This window comes from Gekko japonicus, unplaced genomic scaffold (genome assembly GCF_001447785.1).
Source record: "Gekko japonicus isolate JY-2015 unplaced genomic scaffold, Gekko_japonicus_V1.1 scaffold1807, whole genome shotgun sequence".
Lineage (NCBI taxonomy): Eukaryota > Metazoa > Chordata > Lepidosauria > Squamata > Gekkonidae > Gekko > Gekko japonicus.
In genome coordinates, this window is record NW_015173190.1 from 132185 (window position 1) to 148662 (window position 16478).

The window sequence follows — 16478 nt, forward strand, 5'->3', positions numbered from 1 at the left end:
GTAATCAACATTCAGCAGAGTATTAAAGAGTCAGAGTCCATGATGTGTTTAAAATATAAAAGTTTACTACAACCTAGCATGGGAAAAGGTATACGGGATGAAAAATAACAAAGAGCTATATATCTACATCCTCACATCTAGACAGAACATGGCAGAGATCTAATGGAGACTGAACTTCTTCTTGCTCAGGACAAAGAGCCATAAAATGCTAATACTAGCCACTCTCGTCTCCAATCAGAACAACAAACTAGATCTGAAGTTGCCGGGCTTTCTAGCTCTCTAAACAGATTGGTCACAAACAAACATGTGATTCAGTAAACAGTATTAACCCAGTAAATACTGAAATAGAAGTGTTTTAACTTGTAACACCCAACATGTTGCCATCAGGGTAGAACATCAAATGTATCTGTAAACATTGATCATAAAACTGTAATCTCTTTGTGACCCTCAGTAGGCCAGTAAAACACAGATTGCTCATAACTGCCCCATCCAGTAAGCTGTTTAATGTTTGTGTGTCTGTGTACATAAACATCTGTGCAAGTGTTATACTGGATGGGGTGCGGCAATCTGCACAATAGAAGGACAGACCCAAAGATCTGCTTTTCATACACAGACATTGTCTCTGAGTGTTACTGTGTGGGTATCAACATATCTGCTAAGACATGTATATTCTCTCCCCTGTTGACTGACAGGCAAAGAATATATATGTGCACCCAGCGAAATGTCATCCAACGCATTCTCCATTGTTGTTCTGTTATATGGAGGAAGGTTCCTATGCACATTCGCACAATAATCATATTAATTAGGAACAGAAGAAGAACCATGCTGGATCAGACTAAAGGTCCATCAAGTCCAGCATTCTTTTCATTTAGTGGCCAACCAGCTACTTCTAGGAAGCCCACAACTGGGGGAAATATTGTCCTTCCAGTTGTTAGAAGTCATAACACCTTATTGCATAAAGCCTGTCTCTGGACTGTAGCTACGATGCTATATTATCCCATGTAAAGCAATTGATTTGTATTGGAGATATAGAAATAGGAGGTTCCTTGTTCACATAATTTGAATAATGGTCAAACCAAGGGAAGATTTGACTGTTTGTTACCTTTATCTAAATAATGATAATGCAGAGACCATTCCTATCTAGAAAGCAACAAGTGTTGTCACTGCCTTTCTAAATTCTAAATTTGTACAGTTATGTAAAGGCCTTTCCCATGTTTATCCCCAAATTGGCTGGAGACAATAATGTTTAAAATTTGGCTGTGCAAAGAAAGAGGCTGCACCAATAACAAGAACAAAAAAGCCAAAGGGGAGGGGAAAGGTGCAGTGGGGAAATATAACTTATTCAATAAGACAGTCCCAACACGTTTTTACCTATGCTTTGTCAGGATGATCCATAAAATCGTGTCGCCACAAAATTCCCACAGAATATCCTACAGCTCCCCATGACGAAACATGACAAAACATAGTCTACCATTAGCAACATTCTTCCTTTTCAATTGCCTTAACTCTGCCCCTAGTCATGCTGATGTTTCCCATCTCTCAGGGAAGTTTTACGATTTGTTGTTTCCCCCCAGCTGTTCAACATGAAAGGGGACCAAGGACATCCACAATAAGGAAACAGGTCGCTCTTTATTTCAGAGGACACAAGGAAGATAATGGAGCCACCCCGCACTTTCCCTCTGCAGCTCTACCTACCCCTCCTTTCTTCACTGCTGTCACACAGCTGGAATCCCATAATTTAGAACTGGCTGCAGTTTCTACGACATCGGAAAGGCAGACTTTGGTAGGCTTGGCTCAACCAACTCCAAAGGTCAGCTCCTTTTTGTTATTGATCCAATGAGTCTGACAAACCTCTGAAAAATACATCAGTCAGGTTTCACAGTCTTGGTGCCTTTTCAAGTGGCCTTTGTGTGTGTATGAGAGTGTAATATATAGACACAGGTCTCACTTGTTGGATACAATCTGCACATCACCGCTCTCTGACACAACCATGATTGAGAAACTAGGCTGGAAGTGCGGGATAAAAATCAATAAAATAAATAAATATCCCAGTAAGCCTAAAAGTGAAATACTGTCTAATGTTATTTTCCTTGGTTTCTTGGTGGTTGTTGACACAAATGGTATCCTTTCATAAGCAGTTTAATGTAGTGGTAGGACTTGCCAAAAGATCACTGCAGGTTCTTTCAAGAGGTGAATTTTCTAATGCATCCTGCTGTGCTGATTTGCAAGTGTCAGTGTTACACTGCTCGCAAGAACAGATTTGTGAATGGGAACAGTTACTTACTTAAAGCTGGGGACTGGCTCTGTGTTCTTGGTTCTGCAGTTTTCCTTCCTGCACACACTATTCTCATCACAGTTGCCAGTTGATATTTTTAGAGTTAATCCTATCATTACGATGGATGGAGTTGTAATGAGGGTGGGCCACCTTTTGTCAAGGATTTTATTCATTTATTAAAATATTTGAATCCTGTCTTTCCTCTCGGTTCAAGGTGGCTTACAGGTAATATTTAAAACATTACAGTTCAAAACCAGATCAAATAAAATCCCCCAATACCTCTCCCTCCCCTAAAAGGTGACAGCTGTTCATGCAAAGGCCCTGGCAAACAAACAAGCTTTGCAGCGCCTCCTAAAGTTCTCCAGTGTGAGGGCTCCTCTCTTCAGGGAGCCTGTTCCATGCATGTGATATAAAAGTCTGTGATATAAAAGGTTCATGCCCTGGTTGATGCCAGGCAGGCCACCCTAAGTAGGGTAAAGAGCCAGGAAGTGGCAGCATGAAGACTGTAGTTGGTACATGGGACCATATAGGAGGAGACAGTCCTTCAGTGAACTCTGAAACAAACTCACAGCTAATGTAGCTGTTTTATTTTTATTTTATTTTATTTATTTAAATTTATAACCCACCCTCCCTGTGAACGGGCTCAGATGGGGCCAATGCCCAATACATAAAACATTAAAACTGCATTTTAAAAACTGAGCAAGATATGCTCCTATCAGATAGCCCTTGACAATAATTCGGCACCTGGATTCCGGACCAGCTGCAGTTTCCCAGTTGGCTTAAAGGGCAGTACATTAAAGTGATCCAACCATAAGGTCACAAAAGCATGGTTCAGTATGGCCAGATCAGTGGACTGTAAAAAAAGGATAGAGCTGGCAAACTAGATGCAGCTTATAGAAGGCATTGTTGGCCACTGCACCAGTCTGATTTTCCAATACCAAGGCTGGGTTCACGAGTGCCCTCAAGCTCTTAAACTGCTATGAAAAAGCTAACTCCATCTAGGGCAAGTGGACCCAGTGTCTCTAGAGCAGCGGTTCTCAACCTGTGGGTCGTGACCCCTTTGGGGGGGTCGAACGACCCTTTCACAGGGGTCGCCTAAGGGGTCACCTGTAATTAGAAATAAATATTTCCCAATATATAATTACATATTGTTTTTGTGATTAATCACTATGCTTTAATTATGTTCAATTTGTAGCAATGAAAATACATCCTGCATATCAGATATTTACATTACAATTCATAACAGTAGCAAAATTACAGTTATGAAGTAGCAACAAAAATAATTTCATGGTTGGGGGTCACCACAACATGAGGAACTGTATTATTAGGAAGGTTGAGAACCACTGCTCTAGAGCATCAGCCTTCCCAACCAGCATCACTTCTGCCATGAGCATATCTGGTGACCTCCACAATATGGTTCATGGGTTTTTGGTTTTCCTTGCTTGATTAAATAGCAGCCATTCCCTTGTATGGGATAAAGAGGTAGATCTGCCTTCTCCAGTGATTCCCCACTGTGCCCTCAACAGTTTTTTACCTGGCTGCCCTAGGAAGGAAATAAAGGCCATGTTGGTATTCTCAGCTGCCTACAGGTTGAGTGACAAGACTTTGAAAAGCAATAGGTTGGATCCCACTGAGGATTTCCACTGAAAGGAAGGGGGGCAGAAAAAATTATGGAATAATTGGAGGCTGGAAAATTCTGCTGACAGAAGTGCTGTCCATTAGCAGAAAACTTAGTCTAGATCCAACAATCTCTTGAAGATCTAACCAATTTTCCTTATTCAGCAACATCGTTTTAGGATGATCTTATAACAATTGCCCATGTTATTAGTTTCTAAAGGTTTCCCTACCACCATCTGTTTTCCTTTTTTACTTTGATCATACCCTTCTTCATAAGGGGGGGGGGATCTCTGTATAACCAAAGTTTAGTGCTTTCCCAAACAACTTTTTTTTTTTAAACCCTCTTTTTAATTAGTATCCACACGAAGTCACCGGTACGCCAATGTATCTCTACGAAGTGGCTACAGAATCTGTTTGTGAATCAGCGGCAAGGCTTCTCTTCATGAGTATTAAATGGGCCAAGAGTGTTCCAGCCTTTTCTACTCTGTCGCTACAAGACCAGGTAAAATTTATATAGAATGATTTCCCCCTCCTCAATAGAATTTAGGTAAGATGTGGATCTCAGCACCCTTAGTAGAGAATGTCCCATTGAAGTTCTGTGACACTTGCTTCTAAGTAAATGCTTAGAATCAGGCTGCAGGTTTTTCTGGCTCAGGGCCAATAGTTTCATTTAAGCTGAGATTTGTATGAATGAGAGTAGAATTTATTCCATTAGTTCCCCCCCAGATTAATTTGTTCTTAAATTATGACAGTTTGTTGTGGCAGACAAAGTGGTGTGCAGTTAAGAATTCGGTAGACTGTGAACTTATTGCTCCCTCTTAGATGATGTTTATTCACATACTTCAAATGTGCATCACAGAGTAAACATTCAGCAAGAGACTCTTCCACTGTATTAAATGCTTATCAGAATTGAGTCAGTTTGTAGCTCTGTTTGACAACTGCAGGCTTGCAGCACAAAAAAAAAAAGAAATTCTCACTGTAGTTTACACAACTGAAATGCACACAAGACTAAGAAGTGGCACTGCGTAAACACCTGCTAGATGTTGATGGTGGGGTCCTTCCTGCCCTCTGCACATTCAAAAACCCAATTGCAGGAAGAGGAGATGCAGGAGTTTAATTAGGTGATGGTGTTAATTTTCGTTTCCAGCGAGCCTCTTCAGTAGTCACTATTTATTTGAGGCATTAGCTCACATTAATAAGATCAGGTTTCTTACTTCTTCAGTAGTTGGGGGTGGGGAGAAGAGCAGCATTTTTACACCACTACATCTCAAACTACATCTCATCCACCCAGTTCCTTTAAACTACATTTGTTTTCTTCTGCAAATGCAGCTGGCAAGGAGTAGATGAGCTATTTAACCCCTTCTTCCCCTACAATTAATAAGTCAGTGGTTTTTCAGACAGAAAACAGCAGAAGAAAAAGGGATTAAATAACTTCTCCCTTTTTCTCTTCCTCTACAATGGCATTTGCAAAAGAAACAAATTCTGTTTCCCCCCCCCCCAAAAAAAAGTTTGAGTGTACAGCCTAAGAAGGAAGGGAAGAGATCTGCAGGAAGAAAGAGGCAAAGCAAATAAAACTTGATTAATGGGGGAAAGTTCCGTGTTAAGAGGAAAGCAACTTGTCTCAAGTCCAGACTGCACAGAACCTGAATGTTAACACTGTTGTTTTTTAAATAGTTGAGTGAACCATGGCAAAGCCTCAGGTCAGAGTCATGACCATCGTAAGAATGATTTCAAAAATCCTTTATTTCACCCTGACTTGGATAGTCCAGGCAAGCCTGATCTCATAAGATCTCGAAAGCCCTGGCAAATACTTGGATGGGAGACCTCCTTGGAATACCAGAGCCGGGAGGCAGGGGGAGGCTTTATTCACCCACCACTCTGAATATCCTCCAGGCCCCCAGTAGGAGGAAGTCACCAGAGGTCTCCATGACTTCCAGGTGCACACACACATGCACATAAAAATACAAAAATACAAAAAAAATTCCTTTATTTCCTTTTCTTAAATCTGCTCCCTCCCTTGTGGCTGTTATTAGTCCTTGTTAGGAATGGGGGAGGGGAGGGTGGATAGACAAAGTTACATCCCTTGGTTTTATTTCTTATTGGAGCTAACAGCAAGGGTCGGGGTTTGTTTCAGTTGAAGAACGAGGTTTAAAATACATACTTTTGAAATGCTGGATGGGGAGCATGTGATAAACGTGACTTCACTCTAGGTTTGTCAACCTCCAGGTGGGGCCTACAGATCTCCCAGAATTGCAATTGATTTACAGGCAACAAAGATCAGTTTCCCTGGAGAAAGTGGCTGCTTTGGAGAGTGGACTCTGTGGCACTATACCCCGCTGAGGTCCCTCCGCAGGCTCCATCTCCAAATCTCTAGGAATCTCCCAACCCAGAGTTGGCAACCCTACTGAGTTCCAGTCAGATGCTTCCACTGGGAGAAGAACATGAAGCTTAGAGGGGTAGGTGTGGTGGGAGGGAGGGAGGGTGAGACCTAACAAAGAAGCCCCACAGCTCTTGCAGCTCCAGAGCGGAAGCCGGAGGAGGAGGAGAAAGAGCAACTCTCCTGAGCCAGGCAGAGTATGCTCAGCCTTGTGGTGTGGCTGCACTCGCTGGCGGGTGTCTTCCAAAAGAGGCTAGAGGTGCATGTGCTTGGAAAGCATTTTGCAAAGCTGGCAGTGCTGTAGGATGCATTTGGGGGCCTTTTGCTGAGCTGCAGAAGGTGAGTTCGGACTGTAATAATGTTCCTGAAAGAATGACAGTCCCCTTCCCCTTTCCAATACCACTGAAAAGGGCACAATCCTGACTGCTGATGAAATTAAGACTTAACTGCTTCCAGCTTTAAAGTTGTCACTATATAGCATTTCTATTTGAGGCCAGGCTTAATTTGCTTTACTATGGAACTTTTGCCAAACGTATGCTTCTGTTGAGAAAAATGGGACTTAGCAGTGTGTGCGTGTGTGTGTGTGTGAGAGAGAACTTTTTCCGAGATGAGAGTCCTCCTTAATATAGTAGGGATGGCTTAGGGCAGATTAAAGATATCACTGAGCATATCTCTGTAAAAGAAGCCTATTATCTATGACAGGAATCAGATTATCCTGTCATTTCAAATGAACTAGCTGCACATCTAACATTGAAATTAAAGGCAAATTTCATGTACCAATTCATGAAATTAATCTCCCTCTAAAGCCCAAGGATTTCATTAATTGCACCATTATCCTCTTTGGATTTTAGAGTCCAGGCAGTGGGTTGCAAAGTTTAGGCTTTCCCTAAATTCACATTTGCAGACTTTCATTTTGCTTCTATTGTTCTCCAACTTCCATGAAATGCAAATTGTCCTTTCAACAGAAAGAGAAATTGAGTTGTTCTTTGTACTGCTATTATTGTTCTATGTGTAGCCTGATCCGGTGCATATTTACTCCACTGCAGGTCCCACTGAGCTCAATAGGACTTTATGCCTATAAGAGTGGTTACAGGACCACAGCCTTAATTCTACAATTACTAGAAAGTAGAAGCAGGATGATTAATTGGGTAGGAGTGATTCAGGTGGGTAGCATTGTTGGTCTGAAGCAACACAGCAAAGTTTGAGTCCAGTGGCACCTTTGAGACCAACAAAGTTTAATTCTGGTGAGATAGGGACAACTTGTTCTTGAAATTTTGTGGTTGGTTCCACCTCTTGCAGCATCCAATTTGTGATTATGTCCGTCGCCTTCTGTCAGAATTCCAAAGGTTCCCGCAGGCTCAAAAATGTTGCCCCCCCACCCCCGCTTTTACAGGATGCTCCCTGGTAATGAAATGACATGATTATCCATCAGGCGACCATATTATTCAGCGTGGAGGAGCAGGTCCAAGCACTGTACTTGGAGGGGCTACATAGGGTTGGTTACATCAAAAGTGCTTTCACATGGCTTCTGATCCCTACAGCCCAAGATGTGGTTGTGTGTCAGCCTGTGCTGATCTTGCTAATCCAAAATTTGCAGTGATCCAGTATAAGGTCAGCACCGCCTGTACAGACCACACAACTGGCTTCCCACAATAAGCTGTGGAATGTCCTGAACAGAAAAATATTAGTTGCCTCACTTGGAACAACATGCCTAAACCTAGAGTGAAGGAGGCAGGGACCTGAATCGTGACCTAAGAAAAACATCCTAGATAACTAACCGGGCCTTGTGTGACAGTAATTACGGTACCTTTCATAACTTGACCTCCTTGTCCAGTCCAACAATTTTGTTGGATAAATACTCATGAGAAAGTTGGCTGTGAGGCTTGAAAAAGCACGGGTGTGTGTGTTTGGCCTCTGAACTCAACTCAGATTTGAAATTTGCTGCATTGAATTCACCTCTTATTTGGGTAGGGTTCAGTGCAGCACTTCTGTGGGTGCAAGGACTGGAGGGTCTCTCTGTTGGCTCAGGCCTCTCCTGTGGCAGCCAGGCCAAGAAAGCCATGCTCTGAAGGCAGAAGCCCTTGCACCCGGTGGAAACACACTTATTTACAACTGTGAAAAGGAGCACGCAGCTCCAACTGACCAAGTCAGTTTTGGATAAATAATTGTGCTGCTTCTTGTAGGTGTCATGCAAGAATGTTTAGGTATTTTTGTTTTCACATATGAGCCTCTGTATGAAGACTTAATTACACTTCAAAGAAGTACCCCAATATAGATATTAACATATATAAAATATATTGCAGAAGGGTTCATAATCCTGCACCCACGCTAAAGCTAAACAGATCTGGCCTAGTCCATGCCTGGATGGACAACCTCCTGCGAACCCAATGTACGCAGTCTGGAGTTGGAAGAAAGGCAGGATAAAAACATAATAAATATTCCTAGCAGCTCATGGACCCTTTTATCAAAATGAGAAAGGGATAACTAAAATATTCTAAGGAGGAAACAGCGGCACGGGCCTTTTAAAGCCATTTTTAAAACAACAGAAATTTACATATTGAAATTGTTTATCAATCTATAAATTATACACTATGTTATATCGTACCTCTATTATATGACAGCTGATGCTTTTGGAAGACGCTTGGAGGGAACTGTTTGTTCTAGGAATAGCACAATGGGCCATTCCAGTTGATGCTAACACTCTACTGGCTGTATCGGGTAAGAATTGCACAATTTAATGACTTTGTTATAGAAATTACCATAAAAATACATTACTGAAAAAGGACAACATGTAAAGAATAACAAATCCCTTCTAAACAATAGAGTATACCTGTCATTTATAAATCTATATTTAAATGCAAATAATGTTGTTTTGTTGCATTCACGACTGCATGCACTGTCATTTAAATGCAAATTACTGTGTTTGTTATCATCCAAGAGAAGATTTCATACTAACTTTTCTACAATATAGTCAGTTTTGTGTGGAAGCGGATCTTGGAGAATAACAATTGAATAGCTATTGATACATGTAATCCCCCCCCCCCCAGAAATCAATTTATCAAGTACTTCAAATGGCTTATTAGTGTATTTATTTCACATGTTTGTGTTCCAGGCATGAATGGTGACAACACAGATTCTCAGAAGCTGAATAAGATTATCTCAGAAATACAGGCGTTACAGGAGGTTGTGGCCAGATTTCGACAGCTTCGTTTAGATGCTACAGAATTTGCCTGTCTCAAATGCATTGTCACTTTTAAAGCCGGTAAGAAGAACACAAAAATAGTCTTATTTAAATCAAAATAAAAAGGCAGTATGATAGCTCAGTATCCTGTTTCCAGTGTCACATTGCAATAAACATCATGCATTAATTATGCTATGTAAGCTGCGAAGCAGAGCCTCTGCCCAGCTGAAAATGAAAAGATATTGGTGTGAAAACTGTGCCCATGTCCTTTGAACCGGATACCTTTAAAATTCCCTGCAAATTCAGGCTGCTTTCTTTGGGAGAGCAACAGCTTTGTTCCAGTTGTGAAGGAGCTGAGTATATCATCATTTATTTTATGTAGTAATATTGTCTCACAACGACAGTCTAGTATGTTGGTTTGTGGGCCAATACGAGGATCAGCACTGCATTGCAGAGGTCTTTTTTAGGAGCTGACTGTGAATCAACACTGCCCCTCTTAGTGATATTCACACAACATATTGGAACAATACAAACATGCAAGTTCCTCCCATTAAATATTTACCGAAGTCCAAGCTTCGGTATCTTGTGAGAGCATGTCCATGATTGTTGGCTGATATTAAACCAGTAGCAGTATTACTTTAATCTCTTACTTGATTTTCACTTACCATGTAATGAGATTTTATGGTTCTTCTTCAAATTGTCATCCATTGGGGTGTTTTAGGGTGGAGTGCCCAATGATCAAGCAATATAGTACAATGTCATGAGCAGTCAAAAACCTACCTGGGTGTGTCATGCCTGTAGGTGTTAATATGAAATGGCTAAGTAATAAAGTGCTCAGGTAATAATACAGTGGACTCTTTTCTTTTCAGTACCTACGCATAGTGGTTCTGAACTGAGAAGTTTTCGGAATGCTGCTGCCATTGCAGCTCTTCAAGATGAAGCTCAGCTCACCCTGAACAGCTACATTCATACCAGGTGAAGACTTAACTTTTCAGACACAAAATTTGCCATATCTGCTGTATAGTCAAGGCAGTTGAATTAGCTCAGATGCATTAGTAGAAATAATGAGTAGAAATAAAGTGCAACATATTTAAAGTGAATCTGATGAGGAGCACAAAGAATTCAGAAATATAGGAGCTTCTTATCAGCACTTTAAAGAATTTTTTCTATGGACTGGCTCTCATTATGGAGGGTTCAGATGTTGGGGTGGTTTCATTTGGAGCTTTAATATTGTTGATGTTTAGCAGGCTTTCATAGATTTACATGTATGAGTCTTTTTCAATGGTGGCTATATAATCAAAAGGGGCTGCAGTGGCTCAGAAGGTTAAGGTGCTGAGCTGCAAACCAAAAGGTCTGTAGTTTGGCAGTTCAAGACCCTAGTGCCATGTGACGGACTGAGCTCCTGACTCTGGACCCAGCTCCTGCCAACCTAGCAAGAAATTGCAAGTAGATAAATATGTACCGCTTTGGTGGGAAGGTAACAGTGTTCCGTGCACCTTGGCATTTAGTCATGCCGGCCACATGACCACAGAAACGTCTTCAGACAGTGCTGGCTCTTCGGCTTGGAAATTGAGATGAGCACTGCCCCCTAGAGTCGGATTCGACTGGCTTTCAAGCAAGGGAAATCTTTACCTTTTATATAATCGAAGGGCACAATCCAGTCAAAGTAATCTCTTTTAGGACTCATTGGTTTTAAATAGGAGAGCTGCAGTGCAATTCTATGCAGAGATATTGCAATCTAAACCCATTGACTTTAATGGACTTAGACTAGAGCAACTCTGCATAGGGTTGCCCCGTTAGGCATCTCTTGTTCGCCTCTTTCCCAGAGAAATCAGTGGGACTTAAGTTCTTAACTGCAGATGGATCCAGGGCCAGTTCTCTGTGCAAGCCACTTAAGTGGCTGATTGTTGTCGCATGATGAGGGAGACACTGTTGGGACTGGTCAGAGAAAAGATCCAAGAGGTGTCATCAGGATTCAGGTTGAATGGAAGACTCTGCAAGGAACCTGCCTCGTTTTGTTCTCATGAAAGGACAAGGGAACAACTAGAGATGTGAAGGCCTGGAAAAAACCTGGAAAAATTCGGAAAAAAACTGTTTTTTCCCCCGTTTTTTTCCTGAAGCCTTTTTTGTTTTTTTTCCCGAAAAATTGGAAAAATTGAAAAAAGAAAAGAAAGAAAATTGATTACGGAATGTTTTATTTTAACATGATGAATAAAATATTTTAAGACAAGGTGTTCAAATATTTTCCAAATCATTTCTAAAATATATATATATATGGTATCAGTTTGATCTAATTTCTGTGCACCGAGGACAAGCAAGTCCTAGGTTACAAACTGAACTCTCCAATGCAAGAACAAGATGCATTTCTTTCTTTAGGAGGTGCGATTGTCAGAAGAAAATAAAAAAGTTTCAGTTTTGTTTTTGCATGTGGTTGGGTATTCTGTTTGTAATAATTGTTTGGATACACTATATTTTTAATATGCTAGTTGTGATAATTTCATGCCAAGTAAAAATGTCCATAGTCATATTTTATGTTCCTAAAGTAACAGAATGACTTTCAATCTAGAAAAGACAAAAGAAATGCTAATGTCGCATTTTTTTTCAATTCTTCCGAAAATCTCCGTTTCCCCCCGAAAAAACCCAGGGTTTTTTCCGAGCTTCAAAATTTCCGGAAATTTTACATCTCTAGGAACAACAGTCTGAAACCTCTCTAGGAAAGCCAGTTTGGTGTAGTGGTTAAGTGCATGGACTCTAATCTGGGAGAACCGGGTTTGATTCCCCACTCCTCCACTTGCACATGGCTGGATGACCTTGGGCAAGCCGTAGTTCTGATAAGAGCTGTTCTTGAAAAAGAGCAGTTTCTGTCAGAGCTCTCTCAGTCCTACCTACCTCACAGGGTGTCTGTTGTGGGGAGGGGAAGGGGAAGGAGTTTGTAAGCCACTCCTTTGGGTAGTGAAGGGCAGGGTATAAATCCAGTCTCTTCTCTTCTTCTTCTTGGAATCGAGGTTTCTTATTAGCCCTTTGATGAAGTTAGCCTTGACAAGAAAGCATTTGTTATGCTTTCTGGTGAAGAGAAGGGACTCTAGATTCATAGAGATGTTTTTTTTCCTGCTGTGCTAACCTGCAAAACATTCTGCTTCCTGATGGGGCAGCTGTTGCACAGGTGTGAGCCCACGCATGTTGAATTTGCTCAGCCCTTACACATTCCTACCTATGCCAAGCCTGCCCCTCTCTTCCCAAGCAAATGCCAGCAAATGTCCATCCCTCTTCCTCCTTCATTCTCCTCTTATTTTTCCCACAGCTTATTTATCTATTTTTCCTTCCTTTCCCCTTCCCTCATGCAGGCAGTTACAATTCTGTAGTTGTTTAAAGGTAGCAAATCTAATAGTGGCATTAGTCTGATATCAGCCAGAGTATGTTATGGTGGCTGTTGAACAAACTAGCAGCTATTCTAATCCTGGGATACCCTACTGTAATAAAATATGAAAACAAGCTTTCTAGTAGGGCAATTCACTGATTTATATGTATTCCTTGAATGCAGAGTGGGTTGAAATCTATGCAGAGATAGATCTTAAATAAGGATTAATATGTGGCAGCAAATTAAATTAAAAGGAGACCAAGGAAGATGCAATGCAGGTGACTTATTCAAGGACTATTTGAATCTGCTTATTCCATGGGAAAAGAGTGGGTGGTCCAACACAGCCCCATTAGCTTTATGCGTTAATGGGGACTTGAACCAGTCTCCCTAATGCCAGCACTTGCTTTATTCCACTCCACCACTCTGATTCGAGATCTGGAATCAAATGCTACTGTGTTGCAGTTTTTATCAGCACAAATGATTTCAATTTTTTAAACATTATTTTTTTACTTTGCAGGTACCCAACACAACCTTGTCGTTTTGGGAAACTCTTGTTGCTTTTGCCAGCTTTACGTTCAATTAGTCCTTCAACGATAGAAGAAGTGTTTTTCAAAAAAACCATAGGAAATGTGCCAATCACAAGACTACTTTCAGATATGTACAAATCCAGTGACATTTAAATTGACCTGGCAATTTTAAAAAATCAGGATGAAAATTTCTGAGAACTTTTGAAGCTATGGAGAGTAAGCCTCAGCTGGAAAAAAAACTCTACAGGAAGCTGAAACCTGAAGATGTTTACTCTATTGATGAAATAAGCCCAATAGATAGGATTCAGCTGCCTTGAAAAGAGTGACAAATCCACGGACAACTGTTGTGCTCCTCAGAGGAACTGCAGTGGATGGAACTTGGCTGCTGCTTCTCCTATAGCTATGTGGTGGAGCCAATTCACTTGTCATTCATAGTTAACAAAGGCTGTGCTAGTCTGTCATTTAGCTGACAGATTTGACAGGGTAAAGAAAAAGGTACTTTAGGGTTTTTTTTCCATTCTTTAAAAATTTGGGTAACCAAACATTGTTCTGTTGTAAAGTGTCATGAGGTGGCCTTCAGAATTTTTTTTTTAAGTAGCTTGTTGGTGAATGCTTTTTATATGACAGGCAACACTGAATACTGGGTTATCAAAACATTTACTTCAGTTGTAACATAAAAGTGGCCTTTGTAATGGTTTTTTGAAAAGTGGCATATACTGGTAAACACATTTTATGTTCAGATAGGCCAGGCCTCCTGTTGAGGGGGAAAAACCGTGAATTGGTGAGCTTTGCTTCTGAATCTTGCTAAAATTTCAGTTCAATTTAACATCTCAGACAGAAGAGCTTTAAAAAAAGTTAAACATACAGTAAGTGAAGACTAAACAGCAAAACCAAATAAAAGCAAATAAGGATGATTGATTCAATGAATGGATCACTCACTGTCCCACTGTCATAGTGCTGAAACCAAAGGCAACGATGGCCAAACTCTTTGTCAATGAGATGTACAAAAAGGAGACCTGACTTGCCAATTATCAGTTTGAAATATATCAATGATGGAAAATGGTTTATCAATACAAACCTTTCTAGTATCTTTATAGAAAACTTCATTTGAAAGCCTTGATATCTTTCATGCACCCACTACCACCCAGAAGAATATATATTTCGAGCTGCTTAATTTGATGAGAATATTCTTATGGAAAACATAGGGGGGAAATTTAAGATAGCGGCTGTACTTTTAAAAGTTTTTGTTTTAGGAACTAGCACTGAGGAAGAAGAATCAGCACTTGGAAGTATCATAGACTGAGTAAAACTTCTCTTGTACAAAGTGGATTAACTGATTTGTGAAGTTAAGATTGTACTCATTGTATTTACAAAGAATAAAAATATATTAAAAATTAAAATGTCTTTAATTAAATGCTGATTTTGCTCTATTGAACAAAAATTTGCAAAATGGTTGCTTACCACAGTGTGTTTTGAATATGTACTAAGAATCTTAATAACACTGTTTGAAAACAGGAAGGACTGTAACATAAAAACCTAATACTTTAATTCCAAAGACAGGTGTCATTTAGAACCAGATGAGGGCCGGGCCCAGACGCGTTCACTTAGACTGTCTGGAAGGAAAGCCACAGCCCCCTTCGCCCCCAAACTGATGTTTAATTGAACAGTTAACCAGTGAAGGCTGATTTTAGATTAAATCTGATGAAGATCTGTTAGACTAGTGGATTGAAACTCATATGTCATTTAACCATAACTTTGTCTTCTCTGGACCAACATCTCCATCCTCTCTTTGGGCATCCTTATGGAAGGTCCTTCTGTTTGCGGAGTTATCTATTTTGTAATGATATAAGAAAACAAGAACCATACCCTCTGGGCTTTTCAGGCCTCCCATCTTCAGCATCCCTTGGACTCCTCGTCCTCAAGTTTAGGGAAGACTTGAGAGATGCCTGATATAAAACAGGAACTAGAATCAGGAGAAATCCGTAGTGCTTTGTGTGCTTTATACACCTGGAACTCTTTGGATCTTGACCACTGGAAATATGGTACCCTGGAAGTAGATGGACTCCAGCATTGCCATCCTCAGGTTAGCTAGTAAGTCCATGAACTTTTAAAAGGTAAATATATCTGTAATGATTCCATGTTTTGGTGTGTGTGTGTTCCTTTAAAAGTTGTTTGACTGCAGTACTGTAAGAAGAGTGATAGAGGGAGACAAGTGTGATTTAATTGGCTGGTGACAGAGAGTGTGGGAGGAGATGTTCTGAGAGGAATTTGTGTGTGTGTGTTTTATGAATTTGTGTGCGTGTGTTTTATGACAGTGTTTTGTGTATGTGTCTTTGGGAAAGTGAAGTGTGGAAGAGCTATGAAGAGGGTCTGTGTGACTCTAAATGTCTTGTGAGAGAGTCTATATGGCAAAGAAACAAGTAGTGTCTAAACTGTGTGGATAGACAACTGTTTTATCTTGTGTGCCTAAGACAAAGAGCTTAGCCAGTGTGGCTACCTATATAAGAGAGAGAAGCCTGTCAGCATGGAATTTTAGTGTTTGAGAGACTGTGTGTGACATCTTGCCAGTTATATTTACAAGTGCCTTTTCCCAGAAACAGTTCAAGATAACCAGAAACCTATTTTGTTCTTTATTCAATAAATCATTTTTTGTTTAAACATATCCCAGAAATCAGTACAGTCCTTTCTCAGGGCCACATAGTCCTCTGAAGTGCCCAGACCCTGGGTCATACTACCAAAAGAGAGAGAATTGGATTTTTTAATTCCTGGTGGCAGCAGAAAACTACCAAGTTTATATATACACAGAGGGTGGATTAAAGGAAAAACAGTACCGTCCCCCCGAATAGCAAGCATGCCACAATATCACTTTTCCCAAATTATTTGTGGCATTCTTTTAACAGGATCATGTTTGGATATAGAGTAGTCCTAGGCAGAAAATACAGGGAAGCTGTATCTATTTGGGAACGACTCTGAAATCCTTAATAGCAGTCAATGGGCTTTCATTATCAATAGGGTTTCATACTAGAGAGGGCCAGCATGATCTGTGATTAGGCATGTACTAACAAGCTAGCTTGGAGAAATTCAATAGTATGTTGCTCTCTGAGTTCTTGAAAATATTCATAGAACCATTTATTTGCAGCTCA

The 16478-nt window shown here is 40.5% G+C and overlaps 1 protein-coding gene across 1 annotated transcript in view; it reads left to right on the forward strand.

Moving 5' to 3' along the window:
* Positions 1-13488, forward strand: part of NR2E1 (nuclear receptor subfamily 2 group E member 1) — a 34342-nt gene extending 20854 nt beyond the window's left edge. Inside the window, exons 4-9 of the mRNA XM_015422613.1 lie at positions 1575-1810; positions 4248-4394; positions 8891-8987; positions 9382-9531; positions 10320-10425; positions 13326-13488. Coding sequence (XP_015278099.1) covers positions 1575-1810; positions 4248-4394; positions 8891-8987; positions 9382-9531; positions 10320-10425; positions 13326-13488 — 899 coding nt within the window. The remainder of the gene's footprint in view (positions 1-1574; positions 1811-4247; positions 4395-8890; positions 8988-9381; positions 9532-10319; positions 10426-13325) is intronic.
* Positions 13489-16478: the final 2990 nt, after the last annotated feature.